At 43.7% G+C, this 24,182-nt stretch overlaps 1 protein-coding gene across 1 annotated transcript in view; it reads right to left on the minus strand.

The window, feature by feature from the left end:
• Positions 1-24,182, minus strand: part of LIMCH1 (LIM and calponin homology domains 1) — a gene marked incomplete at its 5' end in the record, with an annotated part of 185,854 nt that overhangs the window by 20,881 nt on the left and 140,791 nt on the right. The window contains 6 exons of the mRNA XM_082316561.1: positions 509-681; positions 3,086-3,179; positions 13,304-13,525; positions 17,324-17,723; positions 17,920-18,074; positions 20,948-21,074. Coding sequence (XP_082172687.1) covers positions 509-681; positions 3,086-3,179; positions 13,304-13,525; positions 17,324-17,723; positions 17,920-18,074; positions 20,948-21,074 — 1,171 coding nt within the window. The remainder of the gene's footprint in view (positions 1-508; positions 682-3,085; positions 3,180-13,303; positions 13,526-17,323; positions 17,724-17,919; positions 18,075-20,947; positions 21,075-24,182) is intronic.

The following is a 24,182-nucleotide window of genomic DNA, read 5'->3' on the forward strand; positions in this document are numbered from 1 at the left end:
TGTTGTTGATATTCACACTGCCCTGCACACCAAAGCCGATCCTAACCCAGGACCAACATCTAACTTACCTGACAGAGCAGTATGGTCATGGACATTTGTTACCTCTGCCACCACCTGCATTTGTTCAGCACTTCAAGAGGACCAAGAGGGTAAGCTCCACGGCCTACACCTTCTGGATACTCTGCCCTCCCAACACGCGGTGAGACCGGGGTTTGCAGGTTAAGTTCTCATTTCTGCTCCAGCCAGTTTACAGGTTCAAACACGACAAACAGACACTGGGGAGTTCCTTTCAATGGGGAACTCTCTGATGACCATAGGATTTGGCACAGAAACCATCCTTCAGGGTCATTCCCTGGCAGAATGTTTTGAATGAACTCCTGAAGTGACATTATATAGAGAAAAATACCAATTTGCACAATAAACATTTCCATGTGAGATCTTGCCTTTTGTTTTGTTTTGTTTTGTTTTGTTTTGTTTTCCACTCCCTCTCTTTCTTGCCTATACATACCTCCGGTGTAGCAGGGAGCTCTGCTTCCTTCCGCTGCTCCATTTCAGGTTTCTTCACATTTTTCTCACTTGAAGCAGCTTCCTCTGAAGGGACAGGACTGGGAAGAAATTCTAATCTCTTCACAACAGGGCTGGCACAAGCTGCAGTTGACTTGAATTGCTTTTGATCTGAACCTAATCCACACACACAAGAAATAATGTTGCAAGGTTAAGACATTTTTTCCAATAAAATCTAGACCTATTTCTTACAATCTGATTTCTTACTGGATATACTGTGAGCCCATAAACTGGATGTTTTGAAAAAATAATCTCCTTTCTTCAACACAGGCAAAATTAATCTCTCAGAGAAGACAAGGCTTTAAGGGTGAAATTCACCTGACAAAATGCAGGTGCTTACACTTGACTTGGGCATCATGGTCAACAAAGAGAGAGGCAGTTCTTGGGAAGAGTCACCCAAACTATTTCAGACACTCCTCTTTGGCTGAGATGAGCTGTAACCTACAACGTGCCTACTGAGGTATAGATCTCTTTACTGAAGTCATGTGATGAATCTTATCCTAAGATGCTACCCAGACAAGTAGCTATACCATAATTAATGTGGTCTCACTGTCAGCACTGGAGGACATTCCAGCTTGCCTGTTTCCACTAAACCACGGCAGTCAAGCATCAGACAGCAAACAAATTGTGCTAACACAAAGCCTTGGACTGGAATAATCTAGTTGTCATTCAGTTCTTAAAAAAACCCAAGAAGTTGATGCTGCTTTACGGGAGAAGGGATGAGGAGCTCACAGGTCTACAGCTGAGGACTGTGACAGCTAAACTACTGTCAGCTGGTACCACCACTGGAAGCAGAGCAGTTTCCAGCATCCCAGGCAGTGCATAAGCACTCAGACATCTCTCTAACCTCCTAAAGCAGAATCTCAGCTTCAGATCCTGTCCCCTCTCCAAACACGGTAGCAGCAGCAGCTGCAACCTTTGTTGACAAGCTAGGAGAGTGAGCTAAGAAAGAGATGCACCCCAAGGCTCCACTAAGAACCTGCACACGAGCAAAGACAAGAGTTGCTCCTGGTGCAAGGCAGATGCATACCACTTTGGAGCAGCTCCCACACCATTAGTGGCATAGGGGTCACAGCATGGAAGTATGTGGCTTGTACTGAACAGCAGAGGAGGTTGCATATTCTACAAGAAGGTCACACAGTCTGGACCGTATCTATCCCTCCAAAGCAGACATAATGAAAACCCATGTTCCTTTACCATGTCAATATTTGCAATGCTATCTCAGTTTTCCTTGCCAGCCAATATTAAACTTTGCTATCAATACTTAACGTTTAGCATTTCTCACAGGTGTGGAGCCTGACACAAGATGGCTTTGTGATTTGTAGACAAATATCACCAGCTCATCACTGCTGACCCTTGAGAGGAGAATTTGGTTGATTCACCACAAGATTGCAGCTTCTACATCACCTGCCAGGTGCAATTCAAGATTGTTAACCTCTGTGATTTGGCATCTAAGAGCCAAAGTAATTAAGTCAGCTGATGAGCCCTTGCTAACAGTCCACGTGCTTCAGAGTCCTGCAGCACATCAAGAAAAGGCTGGATATGCTTCTCATCTTGGGGGAACAGTACCTCATTGATGTTTGAGGGCAAAGCTCAATTGTTTAAGTCACATTTATCTTCAACAAATAGGACCATTATGCTTATATACCAATTACAGCCAGAGGTCTCATTTAAATATCTACTTTGAGTAGTACTTTTTACTTACCCATACCAAGCTGAACTTTGATACACCCATTTTTAAAAAATGAAAAACAAAAAAAGACCATGAACTTAGTATGTTAGTAAGCAGTAGATAATATGCCTACTCAAAGATAATGTTTCAGAAAAACCCTTTTGAGGAAAATAGCTTCAAATTTTACCAGCAAATTCCTTTCCCCACATTAGGAATCATGCATAAAGGCTTTAAAGCAGAAAATCAGGAGTGTGCACAATACTGTCCATTTAAAGCCCCTATAGGGACTGAAGTGCCCCTTCTTATTCTCCTTCCCCACTTCTTAATGTTTTTGGGGGAAAAAAAAGTGTTAAACAGAAGCTATTACTCACTGATAGTTTCTGCCCTGATTGCTTTCTGGTTACAGAACACTGTGGCACCAACTCTTCAGGCACACAATCAGCAAAGCAGACAACTCGCATCCCAGGCAACGTGCAGTCAGGTGTGTTGTTTCAACCACAGAATGACAGAACAGCCCACGTTGGAAAGGATCTCGAAAGATCATCTGGTCCCACCTTTCGTGGGAAAGGGAGCCTCAATGAGATTATCTAGCACCCTGTTCAGTCACACCTTGAAAACCTCCAGCCATGCAGACTCTACCATGTCCCTGGGGAGGTTGTTGCGCTGAATGATCGTTCTTATTGTAAAAAATTTCTTTCTTATGTTGAGATTTCTGACATCTTCTGCATTTTCTAATAAACCCTCTTGGTGCCGCTGCAAATGCACTTATCGGACTCCTGCTGCAGGCTGGGCCTAAACCCCAGCCTGGGGTGGGCAAGGGCAGGGGCGAGGGCAGCACCAACAACCCACCTGGGGACGGGCATGCCACGCTCGCAGGTCCCGCACTTCCAGGGCTAGCCTCGACCTGCTTGCTGGCAGCTCTATCTGCTTCCACGGGGGAGGCCTGCAGAGAACAATACAGTAGAAACAGTGAGTACCCTGGAAATAAAAGTATGTGTTAATTCCTCAAGGCAGTACTTGCTGCTTCTTTGTAACGTGTTTGAACCAGACTGGTTTAGAGCTCAGCAGGGAGCTAGGGACTACATTTCGGAGCAGTACATGCAGCTTAGGTGTTGAATCACTGGGCTTTAATCTCCTTTTCAAACTGTTCATCAGCAACCATCATGCAGTTGGTTTGGAATAGCGCCTACAAGCTTTTAAAATTGTAGGATATCTTGGATTGTGTTAGCTGGAGATAAGCATACATTTTACCCCTAGTTTCCTCTTCCAGAATAACACAAAAACGTATGCATTAGTGAATACATAGCACGTTCTAGGGTTTGAAAAGTGGCAAAGTAATTAAATACTTCCTTTATTTCATGGTTGTCTAAACAATCTGTTATCTGAAGGGAAAAGCCAGAGTCAGTATTAAAGGTAATGAAATACTTGGAGCACTATTAAGAGAGGACTGAAAAAATATGGTGAGAGCATATCAAGCCAATAATCCAAATCCCTTTGAAAAGCCAGCTTCCTGAGCCAGCATAAGGCTGTTGCAGAGCTAAAACCACACTGCAAAAACAAGGGTAGCGCTTTATCTGATATCTTTAGCAGCTTCCATCATATATCTGCTTTCCCAGTAGGCAAATCAAGAAAAATCTGCAGCAAACTGATCAGCCACTGCACAGTGCTTCTAATGCATGAAAGATCTACAAAATGGCACATTCAACAGAGGAAAATAAATAAAAAAAAAAGACTACTCTTAGAAATAAAAAGTAACGTATTTCAGAAGTAGTCTGTCGTAGACTTGCTTTCCTGTCATCTTCCCACCCCTCCATCTTATTAACAGCTGCAAGGGAGGGAATCTGATGAAATTTCCTCTTTTCTGGGGGCAGGATTCAGACCTCCACCTTCTGCATGGATCCTGTTTCCCATCCCCACAGACCCACATGAGCCTACAGCCCCTCATCCAGCTGAGCCCGATGAAGAGCAGACCTGGGCTCTCAGAGCTCAGTCATCGGGGACGTCTGCTGGCAGTGCCAACAGGACACCAACGCCTGTGGACACACTTTGTCTCCAGAGAGCTTTGCTGTCGGCAGTGCTCGGGAATCCTTGACTCTCTTCTCCTCTCTGGAGGGAGGCATGCTCCGGAGAGAGGCTGGGAATGTGTCTGGGAAGATGCCCTGTGAGAAAATGGTGGGGACCGGTGCGGGGCCATGGCCAAGAGCAGCGACCCACACAAGCGTGGTGGGCAGCGAGCAGTGCCGGGAACAACAGAAGGAGCCCCCGGCTGCCAAGGGCTGTGCCGCCACGCCGCAGCAGGACAGGCGCCGGATCGCAGCCATGAGCCTCTAGAAGTGGCAGCGCGTCTCCTCTGGTGCCTGCTGGGGCTGGCTGCCCGCCGTCCTCCCCACCGCCCGGCGCTTTCCACTGCACCCTCACCTCCGCCCACCCAAACCCTCTGCCCCAGGCAAGGCATGGGACACAGAATCATAGAATCGTTTAGGTTGGAAAAGGCCCTTAAGATCATCGAGTCCAACCATTAATCTAGCACTGCCAACTCTACCACTAAACCATGTCCCTAAGCACCACATCTACACGTCTTTTAAATACCTCCAGGGATGGGGACTCAGCCACTTCCCTGGGCAGACTGTTCCAATGCTTGACAACCCTTTCAGTGAAGAAATTTTTCCTAATATCCAGCCTAAACCTCTCCTGGCACAACTTGAGGCCATTTCCTCTTGTTCTATCGCTTGTTACTTGGGAGAAGAGACCGACCCCCACCTCACTACAACCTCCTTTCAGGTAGTTCTACAGAACAATAAGGTCTCCCCTCAGCCTCCTCTTCTCCAGACTAAACAACCCCAGTTCCCTCAGCCGCTCCTTACAGGACTTGTTCTCTACACCCCTGACCAGCTTCATTGCTCTTCTTTGGACGTGTCCCCCTCCTGCCTAAAAGTGGTTCTCAAACTGGACAAGGCAGAGGTGAAATACACACTCCAAAAAGGCAGCATGGAAAGTTTGAGGACCTCCTCTCCGCCATGTGCACCTGTGAGCGTGCCTACCCCAAGAGCAAACAAGGCACAGAGCTCCCCCTCTATGTGTCACACGCTCCAAGGAGGGACTGTCACTGGAGACGAAGAACAGGCTAAAAAACAGACCCCAGAGAAATGCTCCAAAGGCTGCAAGTCCTGTGCCCCAGAGATTTGCCCCTTGCCATTCTGTTGCTTTTTTCTCCTGTATAACCCACCCCTCCTTTCCCCAGCCCATCTTCATGCCAGCCTGCGTTTCAGTGAGAGCTTTCTCACTGAAAGATGTAGCAGAACACTGCAACTAAAGAAAATGTCTCCTTCAGCCTCAGTTCTGGCTCCTGACACGACAACAGCAGGGGAGAAGCTACTGGAAACCCTTCCCAACTTTGCTCAATGCAGAAATAAGTATTTCTTTTCTCCACGAGGACAGCCAGGCAGCATAACAGGCTGTCCAGGCAGGCTGTGCCACCTCCGTCCTCAGAGGTTTTCAAGACTCGAATGATCAAGCCCTTAGCAACCCAGTCTGATCTCATGCCTGATCATGCTTTGAGCAGAAGACTCAGCTAGAGACCTACAACCTGAATTATTCTGTCATTCCACAACCTACAAAACTCCATTAAACCTAAACAAATGGTTATTATTGAGAGCTCAGGTTTGCCCTAAATGAGGTAGATTTTAACTGGAAAAGCACGAGGCATCTACCCAACAACTCTACCGGCTGCTCCAAAGCGTAAGCCCTTCCAAAGAAATTGTTGTAAATTTCAATTGTTAGTGGTTATATTGTTATTATTTTTGGTAAAGCAACGGAACTCACCCTCCACTCTCAAAAAAGCAACTGTCCAAATGGAAAAATTAAAAAAAAAAAAAAAAAGTTCAGCTTTAATTTCAACCTCAGAGGCTTTAGAGCTATGTGATAAACCAGGGCAGATACAGAAAGGGTTAAACAGCATTACATACACCCAGGGAAGTCAAGTGCCCATGGCAGCTGGAGCTGGGGAAAGAGCACAACCGCACTGGCCTCTCAGAGGGTTTAAAAAGCTCAGTGAATGCACAGACATGAGGCACTTTTATCACCTCTAGGTCTAGAGTTATCTCAGGAACCTAAACACAGTCCTGTGTCATGTAGCTATCCTGCACAAGTGCAATAACTAAAGCTACCCATAACCTATATACCTGGTTCAACCTCCTGGACAGACATAGATGTTATTTATAGAAATTCTTTCAAAGAGGAGTAAAAAAAAAAGAGCGAGCTACTACTTGCTGCAGGAAAATTGAATTTTGCAATGGCATGCTGAAGAAGTTCTGTTACTGCTCACGAGACGTGACTCTTCCTCCTCCCTCTGCTGAGCAATTAAATGCTAGTGACAGACAGCTAAAAATATAAAACTGATTAGTAAGTAATTTATAAAAAAATTAAGTCAACTTCACTGGGGAGCCTTCTCATTCCCAGTATATCTAATTCTATTTATAATACCAATATCCACAGGTATATGATACGTTTAAGAAAATTCTTGTACTGATATAGCCCATAAAATGTCTTTTCTCCCACAGACTATCATCATTCACTTTTCATAAATATTTTGTAATCAAATGATGATGTTACCACTGTACATGAAAAAGGCATATAAGCATTTCATTGTACCTAAGAAGATCGTATTTTGTCACGGACACTGAAAAACTGAACAACTTGGCGAGTGACGTTTCTGAGGTGTTTCAGAGGAGCTCTCACGCTTTGGGATGAAGGACCGGACCCACACAGACTTTCGGCACCACCCCACTGCAGCCACACACGTTCGTGTGGGCAGAGGCGTCATTCTGCAGGACCACAGAGCCACTTCATGCGCTGGCTCTGGTGCAGGTACCTATGAGGGAAGGTCACACAACACCTGCTGGTCCACCGCCACAGGCAATGAAGCCTTTAAGGGAAGCAGAAAAAACCTTGCTGCCTAGGGGCTGTGGTTATCTCTGCCCCCAGATCCAGGCTGGTGTGAAGACTCTGTCTCATTAACTCCTGAAAACTGAAGAATGCTGTCTACTTGGATTGGTGTTTTTATTACCCCATGCATCTAGCTACCCAGGAGTTAAAGTGAACTTCCCCATTTAGGATTTAGAAGCCTCAGTCCATGATGGAAAGTTAAATATTGTGATTGCAGTTGCAGTTATGAGCACATCAGCAACAGAGGACAAAGCAACTCCTCAGTTTCTGCTAACCAAGGTATCCATTTAACAAAGGCACAAGCACAGCTGACTATACAGTGTTACCAAACACCTACTAGGCATGAAAAGAAATTAGTTCAGTTTGTGGCAGACAGGATTTCTATCCCATAAACTAGGATATCAGTCCAAGTATTTGTCTAATTAAGACCATACAAGCTAGGAATAGCCACATTGTCTATTGCTGTGGCAGAAACTTACGTCCTTACAAAACCCTACAAATACAGTAACTGGGAACTCCTAAAACATGGCACATCACAACTACTACAAGAATTCAAACTCCAAAGGAAGTTACAGTAGAACTTTATCAACCCTTACGGTAAATTAAATAAAAACGTAGGCCAGTTAACACTACTTGTACACAAAATCATGTGAAATATCGTTACTGTATTTTCTATGAAAATATGACAAAACAAGCTGTCTGGAACCAGACTTTCTTCACTGAAAGAGTAGTCAGGCACTGGAACAGGCTGCCCAGGGAAGTGGTTGAGTCTCCATCCCTGGAGGTATTTAAAAGACGGGTAGATGTGGTGCTTGAGGACATGGTTTAGTGGTGGACTTGGCAGTGCTAGGTTAACGGTTGGACTCGATGATCTTAAGGGCCTTTTCCAACCTTAACGATTCTATGATTCTATGAACCAGCGAGAATGCAGAGATATTGGAAAGAATCAGGTTAGAACTACAGTTTAAATTCTGTAAAATCACTCAGGAATGAAACTGGTTGCGGTATCAGTAGCCACATATAGAAATTGCCTGACACATGTCTCAAACTTCCGTGACTGAAATTGTACACGTATCATTGACTTTAAAATTTTCATATGATGATTTCCTCATCAAAGCTAGCGTTTTCTGTTGTTGTAAGTGGTAACGCTGGCATGACCTCGGGCTGCCAGAGCTAAGTGCCTTGCATGCTATGCCAGTATAGTACTACAGCCAGAACACTGTTCTGACACATTAAGTCATCTGCCTCATCTGGCAGCTATATAATGCTATACTCAGGCCAGCTATACAGCCAAAGATCAGCGTGGATCAGTAATTGACAAAGAAGCCTTGAAAGTGTTGCAAGAAATAGTGTTAAGTATTCCTGCTAGTCATTTTTCTAGAGTTATTACTGCTCAATTGGGATGTAAAATAAGCTCCTATCACTTACAGACACTGAAAAGTGCATGGGTGTCTGGAGGACGGGAGATGCAGACACTAGATTCGTAACCACATCCCGAGCAGAGTTCCCTTCTAGCTGCTTTGAAGCTTTGCTGCTCTCAGTTCTCATCCTAAACCGTTTCCCTTCAGGTAGTCCAGCCCTCCACCCATCTTCCCATGTGCGGTTCAAGGCAAAGCTGTCAATCTGGAACAGACGTACTTACTCTACAAGTGTTTCTTGTAATGAATCAAAGAACAAAGACTTGTCCTACCAGATATGTACAAATCAGGATTTCAACCCTGCTCTCCTGTAGCTTGGCCAACAATCCTCAACCACAAGAAAGCTTATACTTTAATCTCAGTTCAATCAGTGGATTTTTGAAGATGAAGGAGAGTGTTACTTGGATGTAGAAAAAAAGTTTGTTTTGTGCCAAACATGCAGGGAGTAGAAATGGACAAGTTTAAGCTAGCCAGTGAGAAATTAAAAGAAAGCCAAAATCTCTCCCCACCATCACCACCTCGCCCTGATCTTTTTAAAGTTGCCATCTATTTTTTTTTTTGGTTGATCAGAGCAAAGCTATAGTTAGAGCTGTAACAAGCCAATAATTTCTAAACGCTCATACAAAGATTGGTTAAATAAAGCGATGTTACTCACTGACAAATTAATCCCCCTACACTAAAAACTGCACAAATACTGTTTTAAAACAAAACATCTACTTTGCCAACTTCTGATTCAAAGAGCTAGAGGATACAACTTCTCAGCATTTGCAATGTGCCTAACTGTTCCGTGTAAAGGAAAGAAAACACGACCTAATGGCTGACAAGTAGGACCGGGGCGAGGAGGTGATTCTCACGTTATTGCTGGCATTGCCACTGACTGATCAGTTAGTCTTGGCCCTGTTGCCCCAGTTTTTCCAGCTGCAATAAGAGAGATGTGCTTTACCCATTGCCTCTCTTAGCAGCACATCGCACCACAAACACCAGTGGAATATTTGCATCCTGCTTATAGGCCAAATTTATCCTTTCTAGCCTTAAATCATAGGCAAAATTTCATAAGCTACTTTGAGTGAGGGCAAGTCTCTTGTAAAATTCCCCCCCCCCAATCTAAGTACTCTACCTATACACTACAGATGCAAGCATAGTTTCTTGATAATATTTTTCTTTACCATCCTTCCCACCTGCTGCAGCTTTTTGCATCTCATTTCATAGTAGATTTAGGCAGGAGTTAGATATGTTTCCCAGTCAGTCTCTGATTGCCAATCATTATTTGATTCACATATAGATGGGGTTCTTCTGTCAAAAAGACAACTGACACTGAGGTCTCACCCATAGGAAATGATCCCTGCACTTCTCTAGCTCCCCAAAAACCTCAATCACATTAGCATTTGAAGCGGTGCAACTTGACTAAACTGTTTTCCAAACTTCAGGCCAAAAGAGCTGCTGAAGTACAGCTGCACAGCATCTTCCCATATTGCAGACAACGCCTGAGGCCAGCTGGAGAGATTTAGAGCAGGGCTACAGAGCTTCAAAGGGAAGCCTGCCACGCGGAGAGAAGACAGGACTAGCCCATTTGACAACTGAACTGAAACAGCAGGGGAGCAGCCATAAGAGCAATGGAGGAGGAGGAAGGGGCATGCAAAGAACAGGAAGAGAACCAGAAGGGGAGGACAGGAGGGCCAAAGGTAATGTATATATGAAAAGGAATACATACTTCACAAAAGAGACTCAGGGCAGAAAATGAATGGATAAAACAAACTCAAAACAAATCTCAGAGCAACTAGAGGGAAAAAAACCCTAGAAACATCATCTCTCAACAGGCAGAGGAACTAGTGCCTGTGAATCTTATTCAAAGACTGGGAAGGACATAGCTAATAAGAACTATATCAATAAAGAATACAAATAAAGGCAGTGAAAGCAAGTTTAGAAGAGGCTTTGAAAACATGCTCAATTTGTAAAAGTTCTCAAGGCAAAAGAAATGTAATAATTTCTTCCACTCCAGACAGCTCTGCTTCTTCATCTCAGCTGCTTTTCTATCCCTGTTTCTGTCGTCTTCTCCTCCTCTCCTAAAAATTCAGTAGAGTTAAGCATCAGAGAAAAACTATAGCCCTGGTTTCTCCTTGTGGGAGGTGATACAGTGGCAGCTTCAGAATGCCTTCTTACTTCCAAGAATGCGTAGCTTGGAAGCCCCATCCTGCTGGGGCAAAAAGTAAACCCCTTCCTCCCCTCTGGAGGGCTCACAGTGACAGCTAGTGACTCAGCATCCTACCCAGCAAGAGGCCACGTTTTATGAGGAGTGGGACAAGCCCAGGAGGCTCTTTTCTTTCCTAATTTGGATTCCCAGCCTTCCTAGGAGGGTTTATACCTTCAGAGAGGAGTTTAGCATTTCAGACTCCACAGATGCAGGCTGACATCATTGTGTTAGTTGTCCAGAAACCAAAGTAAAATAGGTACTGGGAGAACGCTGAGTGAAGCAAGTCTAGCGTAGCTGCCCGCTTCTTGCAGTAAGGCCCCAGACCGATTGCATCCATATTGAGCTGCCTATAGTAGTGCTGGTCTGTGCCCCAACACACACGGTGAAGAAGCCAAGCACTGGTATCATGACCCATCTCTGTAACCTGGCATCTAAGCCCTTCCCATCCATGAACCAGGGCACTCCTGTATGCTCAATAGCTAAATTACTGCCCATGCCTTAGTCTAAGGCATGAGGACCAGGAAAATTAAAATGAAGCAGCTGGGTAAAGAGAAGCAAACATTTAGAAGGAGCAGAACCTGTAATCTTATCTTAGGGTGGCAAATTCCCTTCCAGCCACAGGCAGGTCTCCTTCTCTTTCCTTCCATCACGCTCAGTGCATTCCACTTGTTTCCCCATGTAAGATCTCCCTCAAAGCAGTCTCCTCTCCTTGCTCTGCCCTTGACATGCTTGACACAAATACAGAAAAGCTTGAATACACAAAAGCTTGAAGCTGAAGCACCAGGAGTAATTACAATGACTTGCACTACCCAGTCACATTATTGATGAAATTGGCAAGTTAGCAATATAAAATCCTTAGTTAGAGCAGAGAAACTCTGTCAATAGCACCATTTAGGTGCATACTCATTCTCTCTAGAAGGCTTCATCATTAAGTGCACTCAAGCTTACAAACCAGGAGGCATTCTGCAAATGTCAGAGTCACAAGGAATCCGAGAATTCAAACTCTTCTGCCTCCTTTGCCAATATCACTACAAGGGCTAAGACACTGGAAGCAGAAACCAGACACAGAAAAATCTGTGTTCAGCTGGCCACATCACCCTCAAAGCTGTCGAAAGGGAAGGATGAGAGGGCATCAAACAGGTACAAACACACCCAAGCCCTAAAAGTCGCTTCTGTTGCTGGATTTCCTCTCAACTCTTCCACAGCTATACTGGTCTGGAAATCCTAAACAAGGAGACAGTAACAGTTTCATTCAGCTACTTTGCTGATCACCATTGTGCTTCTAATCTAGAGCAAGCTGAGGCTCTTCTCTGTCCTCCAAACATTCCCATTACCAGCTCTCCCATATCAGACACAACACTTACCTGGTTTTTCCTTTACAGCCAATTCATTCTGACAGGAGCAGCCTCTGGTCTGCCATCCCTGCCTGCTTTCCTCCAAATCATTCACTTTTGACTCTATACCAGTTCCCTCTGACAGGATCAAGTCTGTGCTCACAGCACATCCCAGCTCCCATGCTTGCTGCAGGCTCCGTGGCTTGGCTGTCCACAGCCAGAGACCGGCATGAAGCAGGGGAGTAAGATAAGACACAAGCCCTTTGGCACGAATGAACCATCACTCCCCGGGACAGATCCCTGCCCGCTCCGTTACCCATCTGGCCAATGCTTGGATGAAATCTGAGATGAAAGCACAAAATTATCATACTCCAACTCTCACCACATCTCCGATTCTCTTTGGTGTTACACAGAAAAGAACGGCGAGAATTCCCTCTCCTGCCACTTGTTTGCAACCCTTTTACATGCTTTATTTGCAGTCCGGTCCTTATTTCGTGTTTTGGTTTTACTATCTACTTTTATTACAGTTTTGTAGTATCTAGATTCCTGCTGTGATATGCTCTAGTTTTATTCCTGCCTTTTTCCTCTGGGGAAGAGGGGGAGAGAAAGATGAAAAGGTAAAATTAATTTGTTTCTTTGATAAAGCAGTTAAGAAGCACATTGGCCCCTCTGAGCATTTCAATAGCTTACCCCCTTTTCTAATGTTTCTGAGAGGGGAATGAAAGCTGAATGCTCAAAACTGCCAGCACATCCACATCCTCTTCTTTGAAAATTGAAAACTGAGACTAATTATAATGGCTTGCACAGTCTAATTATGTTGCTGATCTAATCAGCTAACATCAGGAGAAGCGCTGAATAATCTGCACAATAGCTGGGACATAGAGTCAATTTCTCCCTGGCCCAGCACATTTAAAGCATGATTATCAGCTGCGTGACATCCAAAAAAAAAAGAGATGCTGGCTGCAAAAAGTTTTTTGAATCTTCCCCTCCCATTTCTCTACCCACGTCGCAAAGGAAGAAGCCTTAAATTTACAAAATATTTTTTTTTTCCTGGTCCAGGCACACCCTCTTGAAATAAAGCAAACATAAGCACTCGGGTTTCATTAGTTAGTGATTAAATACATTATGAGACAGAAAATTGGCAGAGAAAGTAAGGCTGGTTTGTTCGTGTTGGTCTTACTGTTGGCTCTTTGTGCACGCTCTGAGTGGCAGGCCTCTGTAAACTGAGCTCAACACTTGTGGGGTCCTTCTTCAACTCTGCCGGGGGCCTGTCCCCTCTGGATACTCCGTCAAATTTCAGAGATCTGCTTGGCGAAGGAGTAAATATTACTGTTGTACACTCCTTATCCTTCTCTTCCACACCATTGACATTTTCGCCATTCATGCTGACTTTTCCATCTACCTGTAGAATACAGTTAAATAAATATGCTGAGGCAATTACCATTCAAAGGAATTTATGAAATTAGGACTTCAACATGATATTACAATTGTTAACACAGTCTGTGCCATCAGTGAAGGACAGAGCCAAGCACACACTTCATTCAACAGGCCAACATAGAAGAAAACCCTGTTCCAGGGGGGTCATAAACTAAATACAGACAGAAGGTAATAATTTTTCTGGATTCCCTGGTTTCACACATTTCGTTCTCCCAGTAACATACAGACACCCTTTATGTGCATCACAGATCAAGGGATTTTAAAAGAACAACAAAAATTTATGTTAAATTTAGACCAAAACTGCTGGGTTTTGCATTGCTTTGTGCAAGAGGCAAGCAGGTTCTCCAGGACTAATTATGCTGATGAACTGCTACGTACCCTGACGACCTCACCACAGTATTAGTAGACCGTGCCTTCTGAAGCACTGTCAGGTGAACTTTGAAGGGTCAGGAGCAGCAGAGTTCGTAACAGGGAAGCAAGGAACCAACAAATAAAACTGGGCATTCCACCTTCTCCATGAGGCGATAAAATAAATAGTTACTTTCCCAGAAAATAATTTTATGCAGTCTCCATGAAAAGGAGAACGCAGGAACAGTTTAACTACTTTGTTCTCAGGGTCAAGCTAACTCCTTGATGGGCATATATTCCCGCTAAGGAATCCTTAAGCAAGGAAGAAAATACAAAATAAGCTCTAGTTTCTTCCTCTGCTCTGACACAGCCTCCTCTCAGGACTTTAATACTTCGTAATTATGTTCTGAATGGAGGTGGCATGTAAACTCTTCCTTCAATTTGGAGGGCTGTTTGTAGAAGCCATGGTATACATGAAAAAAATCTTGCTACAAAAAACTCACAAGCCATTCACCATAAGAGGGCCCAGCTGGAGAGAGACCAGGAGAGGACCAGGTATCAGGAAACCATATTGCTCCTGCCTAGCTACAGCACAGATGTTTATAGGCTTGACAGCAAGGGTGAGTTTTAAATAGACTTGAAGCAGGGCTTTGCTACTCTGTGCACAGAGATCCTTCCTTGCAAAACCGTCATCACGGGAGACAACGCGAAGGCGAGGGAGTAAATATGGACAGACTCTTCTCTGCTAATCATTGGACTTGGGGGAAAAATGGCATAGATCAGTGATTTCTTACAGAAGCTATCTGGGATATATATGGTGATTAGTCATTTCAGGTTTCTCTACAGGTACTGCATAAACAAAAAACACACGTAAAAACAAGCTCAGAGGGTATGCCATTCCACAGGGACTTTTCACTTATTTCACTGTTACTGAAAACTGATGCAACAAGTGTCAACACTGCTTTATCGAACTGAAAAACAGTTTAAGAAAACAAAGTTCTTCCCATCTCATCCTCCCTGCCCCACTCCTTATTTCACCATTTACTTATCTTCAGTACTTTATTTCTTGAATAAACAGCTTGGATACCTCAAGAGCAGCACTCCAACTTACTATATGCCACCAGTGCTAAGCTGAGGGCAAACTCCTCTCGTTGACTTCTTGTATATGTGCATCTAGAGGTCTGTTCTCTATCTGAGGGTGATTAACTAAGGGGCCGTCCCCGAGGTGCTGGGCATCCTCAGCTCTGACAGACGTGCGGGGAGGTGAAGGCAGTTAGCACCTCGCGCGATCAGGTCCCAGGCAGAGGAGAAACAGCGCGGCTCTGCAAGCGGTTTCACCCCTTCTGACTGCTTTTCAGATGACAAGGTTCCCTCCCTTTCCTTGCTGCCAACATCCACTCAACACACTTATCACTCTTAGGATTTATTTCCAAACGCAAGCGTGAGCAGACACTGAGCCCCAAGTCTTCTGGGACTGTGTGCTGGATTACCTACTGGAGAGGCATGTCATGAAAGATCTCAGAAATAAAAACGCCAGGAAAACACTGGCAGGCCACACCATACATTTTAGTGTCTCTGTTTAGACTAAGACATTTCTCTATTTATATTAGGGAGGAAAGCGAAATGTTTGAATGATCAGGACAGATGCCCTGGCTGCAGAGTTAAACAAACATACTCCTTTCCTTCTGATCTGGAGCAAGTCAAGACATTGTCACCAGAGCCGAGAATCATCGACAGACTGGTGTTTCAAAGGAAAATAATGCTATAGTTACATGTGCTAGGGAACGATTCCTACTGAGACAAATCACATTCTTCCACATCGAGTGAACAATATCTAGACAGACTTTTAGCAGTGGTTGGTGGGGGGTAGAAGCACCCATGTGTTAGTTTCTCCCCACGTCAACTATGTATGCATTAACGTGAAGGTGACACACGCATATATCTTGGTCCTCTGAGGAAAAAAGTGACATGGATCAGAAAAAAACCCAAAGATCCATGATTCACTGATGTCTAAAATGCAAACTCCAGGGGAATACCGAGGTACAGGAGAAATAGGAACTCCCAGTTTCACATTTCCACTAGGAAACATGGTTGGGGGGGGGTCCGCAAGAGCTGGGACAGACTTCAAGAAATTACAGACATCACAACATGCTTTTTCACTATCTATAGAAAGCTGACTTATTTTTTAGAAAGTGAACAACCAGAATATAAATGGTAGCAATGCTACTGGGACATCAGCAGGACTGCAGAGACCCCTGCATCCCACTAGCAAAGCATCAGATAGCAATGGCAGATACAAGGGGACCCGAACTCTACAGGCTGGGGGCACCCATGCCAGTAGGCTTCACACTGCTTACAACAAGGCTACAACGAGACTTGGGGAAGCTCCAGTTTTGGTACAGGCACTGTGAGAAGCAGATTTCTTCGAACTTGACTTATTCTGGCCTGTTCTCTCTAACACATCCCAGTTCTTTGCTTTCTCCATCATTGGTTCAGTATCTTACTCCCATTCTCCACACCCACCCAGTCCAAAGATACACTCCTCAGGTTTCCTGTCCCAGTTTCAGTCTCTTCTCCTATCCCCTTCCCCCACAAATCTCATAGCTGGCTCCTTACTGCAGGCAGCCCTGCTTTCATCCAAGCTCTCTTACTTCTTTTATTCTCATAACCTTTGCGCAGTTCTTGCAACCCAGTGCAGTCACTCCCCCTCTCTCACCAGCAATCCCCAGTTACACCGCTGCTCCAGTACCAATCTGTTTCCCTAAACCTGCATGGACAGCTTATATCCCCCTCTTTATGCCAGCGAAGCAGCTTTCCCTGTTCATCCCTGGTGAGAAGCATGTTTAGGACAGAGAGTATCTTTGGGCAAGCTGGCTCTTGACTCTGAAGGAGCAGGGATGCTCCACACTGAATACATGCACACTGCAGCGTTTCAAAGGCTTATGACTTGGCTGAATGGGACAGACTTGTTTGGGTATGGCAAAAATCAGACCCCTGACACAAAAGCCGGTTCAGGCCTTGCTCCAAAAGTCAGGGCCTCCACACTCCCTGCCCCTTCCCCTTTGTTTAAAAACAAAAACCCATGAAAACGTACTCTTTCCTAACCTCTGTCTCAGAAAATGTCTTGCTTTTTTCTTAGTGGTCCCCCTTTCCCTGTCTTTCCCCAAACAAATTTAGCCTGAGGAAAAACGACCAGCACAAATATTCCAGTCTGAACAGGTCAAGCTTCTAAGAAGGTTGGTAACCAAGAAGAGACCACTAGACTGGGCAGCACAGAGCATGAAGCTGAGTTTTATAACATCAGAATGCTGCAACCATTTTCTACTTAATTGTATTAAACATTTATATGTTCAGATGATTCAGTCAGGATCTCTTTGCCTCCTGATCCGACTTTGGAGAGCCCAACATATCTTACCTTAAAGTTCTTTAAAACTTCCTGTGTATTTTTGGGTTGTGAGTAAGGCTTGGGTGTCAGCATAGGCACAGCCTTGGAGACACTTTTGCTGGGAGATGTGCGGCCTGTCGAACCGCTGGGCTCTAGTTCAGTGGTGGGAACAATAGTTGCTTCAATGGTGGCAGTGAATTTTGGAGCAGGCAGAGACTGTTGCCTTAAGTATCTCAGAGGATTTGGGTCTTTCAGTGGGGAATCTGGCTCCACTGAATGGCTTCTTTCCAAAATTTTTGGCATCTGCAAACGCTCAAGGACAGCTTCACTGATAGTGAATCTTTCGATGTACTGCTGGAGGATGCTCTCAGCCTCCTCCTGTGACTTTGCGTTCTTGTATGCCTCATGAAGTTCCCGCTCTCTTCTCTCTCTGCAAGGGAAACAACACAGGAGAGACCATCGCATTAGAAGTAACACTGGAAATCACTCCTATTTCCTCTGCTCCATCAACTACCTTCCCTCTCCCTCACCCCAGGCCTGCAGGCACGGCTGCCCGCAGTTACCCATCACCTATGGAGCACACAGCATTTTCAGACATGCCGCTGCACTTCAGTAAAACAACGTACTTCTCTTCCACAATTTCTCGGTAGGTTTTGATGCTTTTTCTGCGCTCATTCGTTCCGTCTCCAGACAATAACCTTTCCATTTTCTTTCTCTCAGCTTCTTTTTTTATTAAATCCTGTGAAGCGCTCCTTCGACGACTCTTCCACCGAGCCAGGTCCTGTGAGAGAAGGCAGGCACCTGAATGCAGAGTTGCAAATAGCTAAAAACTGGCCACAGAAACCAATGAACCCAGCTAGCCGCTTTGCAATGCTTGTTCCTGGCGGTGGACCAGGCTCCCATCACCTGCAGGCAGCGATGTTTATTTTAAAGAGTAAAGGAGATTATACCTTAAAATGAAGATGTTGCCTGACTGACTTTTCTCCTAACAGCAGTAGTTAGTCTAGTAAGGATTTCACAGCTCCACTGGTATATTTTCTTTTTGGCTTTGTAGTGTTGCAGAAGCACGCTAGGTAATAACATCAGGAAATTTAGCCTTAAAGGACGAGTCAGGGCACTCATTTTCACTTGGGCCAACATTAGGGACAAAACCTGATTTCCCAGGAAGATGAAGTAGAAAAATCATGTTTGGTGAAGAATTTTAATAATCATCAGATGTGTGGGAGGCAGGAGTTCACTGGAGGAAGGGACATCATTGTTTCACCATGAACTACAGCCGCACTGACAGTCTGCCTTGGAGAGCTGATAGTCCCATACTTTGCCCATGCAATCAGCCAACTACATGCAAGCATGGCTGATCCATGCTGCTTTTTTTGACAGAAAAATCCAGTGCAGCATCCAAACTTAAAATTCTTCCTCATGGGCACCCTCCAATATTTTGGCCCCAGATCTGAGCAACGCAGGTTAGGGACTAAAGTGGCTCACACCTGGTTGGTGTGAGACACGACAGAGCAAAAAGCCTATGGTTTGTATCCAGCTATATAGATATGGCCTTGTTGAAGTAATGGTCTTATTCTTTTTGGAATGTGCCTGCCCAAAATTGTACAGAAGATCCACCGATTCTGGTTCTTTACCTTTCTTGCAAAACCAGCCTGACACTAAACCAGAGAGTCACAGGAGATAACCTGTTACAGGCACCCATGTCTTGCATCCTGCTTGGGTTATGAATTCACAAGTCCTGGTGGGTACAGAGACAAGATCTATTTCACAGTAAAAGTATTACAGTAAAGAAGCTTCCTAAGCTGTAGAATTTCTTTGCAGCCAACTAGTAAAGGAACAAAATTTTACATGTAAAAAATAACCTCTGCAGAACTTCTGCAAAGAAAAATAACTTCCTAGGAAACTGTAGGGGCACATTTGTCATTAACTTTACAACATCAGGAGATTACTATACAGATTATATTTCATGCATTCTAACAAATTCTGGTTTTAATAAAAAACAGTGATTCTGTACACATACTCAGTTCAGAGGCTATTTCATTAATTACATGGTTTTCCAAATATTTTAATTGCATTTTTATTGGTAAACAGCAGAAGGTACTGCAAGCATAACTTATTTTATTAAAACCAGGAACAAACCTTGTCACTTTTAATTTAGCTTAAAACCACAAATTATTGACGTTACACTCAAGGGAATGCTCATTAAAGTATTTCTTCACATGACCTACATATATCAGTCTATAATCCGCTTCTTGAAACATAGGCCTTTCATTTTCCTCTGTTACTAATTATTCTCATTGAAGTACCAAAGCATTTCTTTATTCAGCTACTCCCACTATTGCTTATTGTTTGGAAATTAGTTTTTCATTAGCAAATTTCATAACATAAGCCCTCCGCCTCTTTTGGTAAATAAAAACCAGACATGTTTATCTTTTCCAGCTCTGATGCTTTAGAATAACAATAATTAAAAAAAGCCATAAAACTGTTAATTGTTGGCAAATTTACAGCATGGGCACGTAAAAAAATAACTGACCATGAATGCAGTGTCATCTCCATAAAGCCCTTTGAATGCCAAGGACATTCCAAGTAAGGGCATTTTTAGTGGCTCTTCAGAACTTTTAGTTCAGTGCAGAAGGTGCTGAGGGCCTGGAAAACTTACACACTTTAGCTCAGAGGATTTTCCATTCAACAGCAAAGAGTTCTCAAACCTCTTGAATGCCTTTGGACTCATTCTTATCTCTGCTGGGAAATGATGGCTTCCCACACATACAGACCTCTCAGCTGAAATTCTTCATTGTTCTACTACAAAAAGTTTTTTCTTAGTTGTATATACTGTTCTTTTTTGGACTTTCCCTTGAATTTTCTATCAAAAACCTCTCGGAGATGTTTCACAGTAGCTGTCCTTATAATAGGAAATTACTGTACTAGCTGCTTGAAGAGATGCGGGGTTTTGGGAGTTTTTTGGGGGTTTGTTTTGTTTTAAATTAAAAAAATATGCCCCAAATTCCTCATTTAAAATCAGTCTTTAGGAATGAACAGGATTGATACTAAAAATCCTGATACTAACTTACCTGCAAATCATGCTCTTCTGTCCTTACTAATTGGCTGAATATAATGCCAAATGTCAGGACAGCTTAAAAAAAAACATTGAGGAAAGAGGGTTTGGAAAGGACTTGTGACCCAAGCAGGGTGTAGGTAACTTCAAGGGTAATTTGTTTGCTTGGACAAGATGGAAAATGTTAGCATTTTCTGTATCTATACAGATTTATTAAAGCCAAGGCTAACCTATTTATTCACTGTCCTGCTTAGTCTTGTATTTTGTCACTTTGGGCGTTTACTAATTACAGGAGTTAGAGAAATCAGCAGTCAGAAGCTGTTCTGCTTCCACTTTTACTTAATCATGGTTTAATTACATTTTTTTAAAAAGCAAAATACATGATACACAGGCAGAGGCACCAGAAAACCTTGTATTCTGTAATTTACATCAAATTATGAACTTCTGTGCTTTTAGCAACAATCCACTGGGGGGGGGGGGGGGGCGGGAAGCTCCTGATTATTTTAGTGCTAGAGAACAACTGTAGTTTAGCAGGTTGCACTTTTTTGCCTAGGTAGCTGGCCTCAATGCCAGCACTGCAGACAATGTTGCATACTCACGTCTTGCCATCTGGTCTCATCCTCTTTCAGCTGGTTGTGTACGTTCTGCAGTTTCTCATGGCGAGCTTTGCTGTGAGGCTGAGTCACAGCTTCTTCTTCACATCTCATGTCAAACATGCTCATGCTCCTAAACAAGGGGGAAATAAGTAGTAGTGCAGCGTTATTTAGAGGCTTGTTTTTCTTCAGGTTGTTAGAGCTAAAGCCACATGAGGGTGCTACAGCAGAATCAGACACCTGCAACCGTTACGAAGCTCCCAAAAGCGGCGGTCCCCTAGAAGGACCAGTTAGCATCCCTATGGCTCCCCACATAGTACTTCAGGCACTATACTCCTCAACTTTCTCTTGTTTTTGTTAGTTGACTGCAACTTTGCCTCTCACTAAGAGGCATTACTAACATTACAACTCCATCAATAGCTCTTATTGAAATCATTCTATTCAGAGCAGAGTTCAGAACATTTTACTTTCTGAAGATTTGTTTCCCAGTGAGTTTTCAAGACCCCTCCAATTAACACCGCAGACAGAAGTTTCCATTTCAGTGTAAAACAAGAGAGACTTGAGAAGTATATTAGGGGCGGCATGGCTGGCTAAATGCTATTGCTACAAAACCGGGGAGAGCCTGCCCAGAGAAGTACGCGCAGTGCAAACAGCATGGTACTTCCTCCTCTCCCTCCCTGCCTCCAAGAAACTCAGTGCTATCAGCACCGACTTATTAATACAGCTAACCTAACAAGGAAACGCTGACGTTCAGGACAAAACAGTTTCTTTCTACACATTCTATTTCTGTCCCTGACCTTTGGAGAGTTAAAGGGAAAAAAGGTCATGGTTTGATATTATACATCCATTCGTATTATATAAAGACCTTCACATGAAGATAACGTACTTACTACTCCCCCCCACTACCTATTATTAGTAAAACATGACCTCAGTTGTGCCATTAAAAGCAACAAGCAAAAAAAAAAAAAAGCCATGCAGTTCCATGTGAAGTGATTTCACAGCAGTCTTCAAATGGTCATCTGTAGCTTTAGGTGAGCCAACGAGCCAACCAGCAGGAGAAGCACCCAAGGAAGATAAAATTGTAGGTGACTGCATCCACAGTAATCAAAGTGAGTAGACATGGAAAGCTGTGCATATACATATTTAGCCAACGTTTGTATTCAGGCAAACAAAGATGAAAACGAACCACTCTCAAGGGAAAACTGAAAGGTCTGGGCGGATGGAAAAGGACATGCACAGATCCCATCCCGTTAGTAAGTATTTACTCAGAAATGAAGGACAGAATACACATCCTATTGCCTTTAAGCATGAACAGCGAGGTTAGCACATTGCCGTGCTTCAGCCCTTAAACAGAGTGCTGAGGGGTACACTACTTTGGGTTTCTCTGTGGGTAGTTTAAGGGTTGCAATGCTCAGGATTGGATTGGAGCACTCCTAAGTCACAGAACCTAAAGAGATGGCAAGTTTTGTTGTTTTTAAAACTGAAGGCATATCATCTGCTACGGAATATTCAAGTATCAGTCATATTTTGCAGACTGGTGAGGTAGGCTGGGAGATGCATAACTTGTAATAAAGCCACCCTTAAAGGGTTTATTTCAGTTTAAGAGCTTTTGCAACTCACACTAAGAAAAGCCTTTAGCGTTAAGTATTTGCCACCTTGTGCCTACTGGGTCAAACTGGTTGTGTAGCTCCTTTCTTGTACCCTTCCCTCATGTCAGAGAATTTTTCATTCACATACAGTAGAAGAAAACAGAAGACCTGGAATGGTGGTACCTGGTTCTAGTAGAGTGCATGAGTACTCACCCTCTGCCATTTGGCATAGGAAAATAAAAATACTTTCTACCAAGAGTCCCCTGATGTCCTGATGAAAGGCTAGTATTTATTCCCTGCTTTCACTCGGGTCTCTCAGGGTGCGCGGAGACAGCAAAACCAAAGGTTTTACGGCTATTAACAAAGCAATAAAAAAGGTACTCTAGCAAAGGCTTCAGCCTAGGCCAGGAATCAAACTATACACTACAACCCCACGTGTGCTTTCTACTCTAGTTGTCACCTCCTGTGCTGGGCCTTCACTGCCATGGATAAGCAACCAGGGAGGTTCAAACATCAACTCTGCAGCAACATGTTGTTGCGCAAACCTATCTTCCCAAGAGAGCAATCTGAAGGAGTCACATCTCAAAGCACTGTGCTCTGCTCTGACCAACATGTAGTAACTATTAAGGAGAACCATATACTCTCCTGAATACATCGACAAGGCCAAATGAAAGGTCTACTTTGACTTCTCTGCCTGACAAGTTCATCCTTAGAAAAGAATCACAGAGGCCAAAACTCTGAGCTTCTGCCAAAAGACACTTTCACTGTGAGTCCCACATCATTTCGTCTTATTTCTTTCTTATATAAACTACAGATGGCTCCAGCCCATCACTAGCACCTGCATGAACAGAACTACTCCTTCCTTCAACCATGTGCTGGGCCAGCAGGCACACAGCATGCAAGTAGATGGAGGAGATGTAACTCTACTGAATTGAATTCATGTTCATGATTTTTCTGCCATTAGCAAAGCTCTGGTGATTGTATCCAAACTCTGTCTGGCAGCAAGAGAGGCCTTTCTGCTGACCAGTGTACCAGACCTGCTGTTCCACCAAAGACCTGGGAAAGACCACTGTGCAGACCAACAGTGTATTTTGGAGGGCTAGATCTTTGGGATGAGTTACGCTACTTTATTCTCACAAATTACAGTCATTCTTGTCAGTGATATCATGCAGCAATTCTTTTTTTTTTTTTTTTAAACAGGCCTGAACAAGTGTTGGATAAAAAAAGTCCTCAAGGATTCGAGTGTTCAGACTATTTAATTTGAAAGTGAGAAATAAGGTAATAAACTTCTTTTTGTGAGAATATGTTAAAAATCCTTATGCAAGGCATTTATTATGTGGCTGCATTACCATTTTACAGGCATACTAAGACTTAAGAAACCCCAACAAAACATAAAAAGTGACAGGCTGGCTACAGAATCAGACTCTAGTAAACAAATACTCAAAAATCTCAGCTCACTATTATTTGCTTGTCAGGCCTAAAGTATAAAGCATAAGCCTAAACTCACACTGGACTGTCACACTACCACCAGAATTCAGCCCCATCTCTTCAGGAGATGGGAATGGGGCTGATCAGCAGCAACACATGAAGCATTGCCTTTTCTGGATCTTGAGACAGACCAGGGTTGATGACAGTATCTAGCGTTCACTAAC

Source organism: Platalea leucorodia (assembly GCF_965183815.1).
Source record: "Platalea leucorodia genome assembly, chromosome: 6".
NCBI lineage: Eukaryota > Metazoa > Chordata > Aves > Pelecaniformes > Threskiornithidae > Platalea > Platalea leucorodia.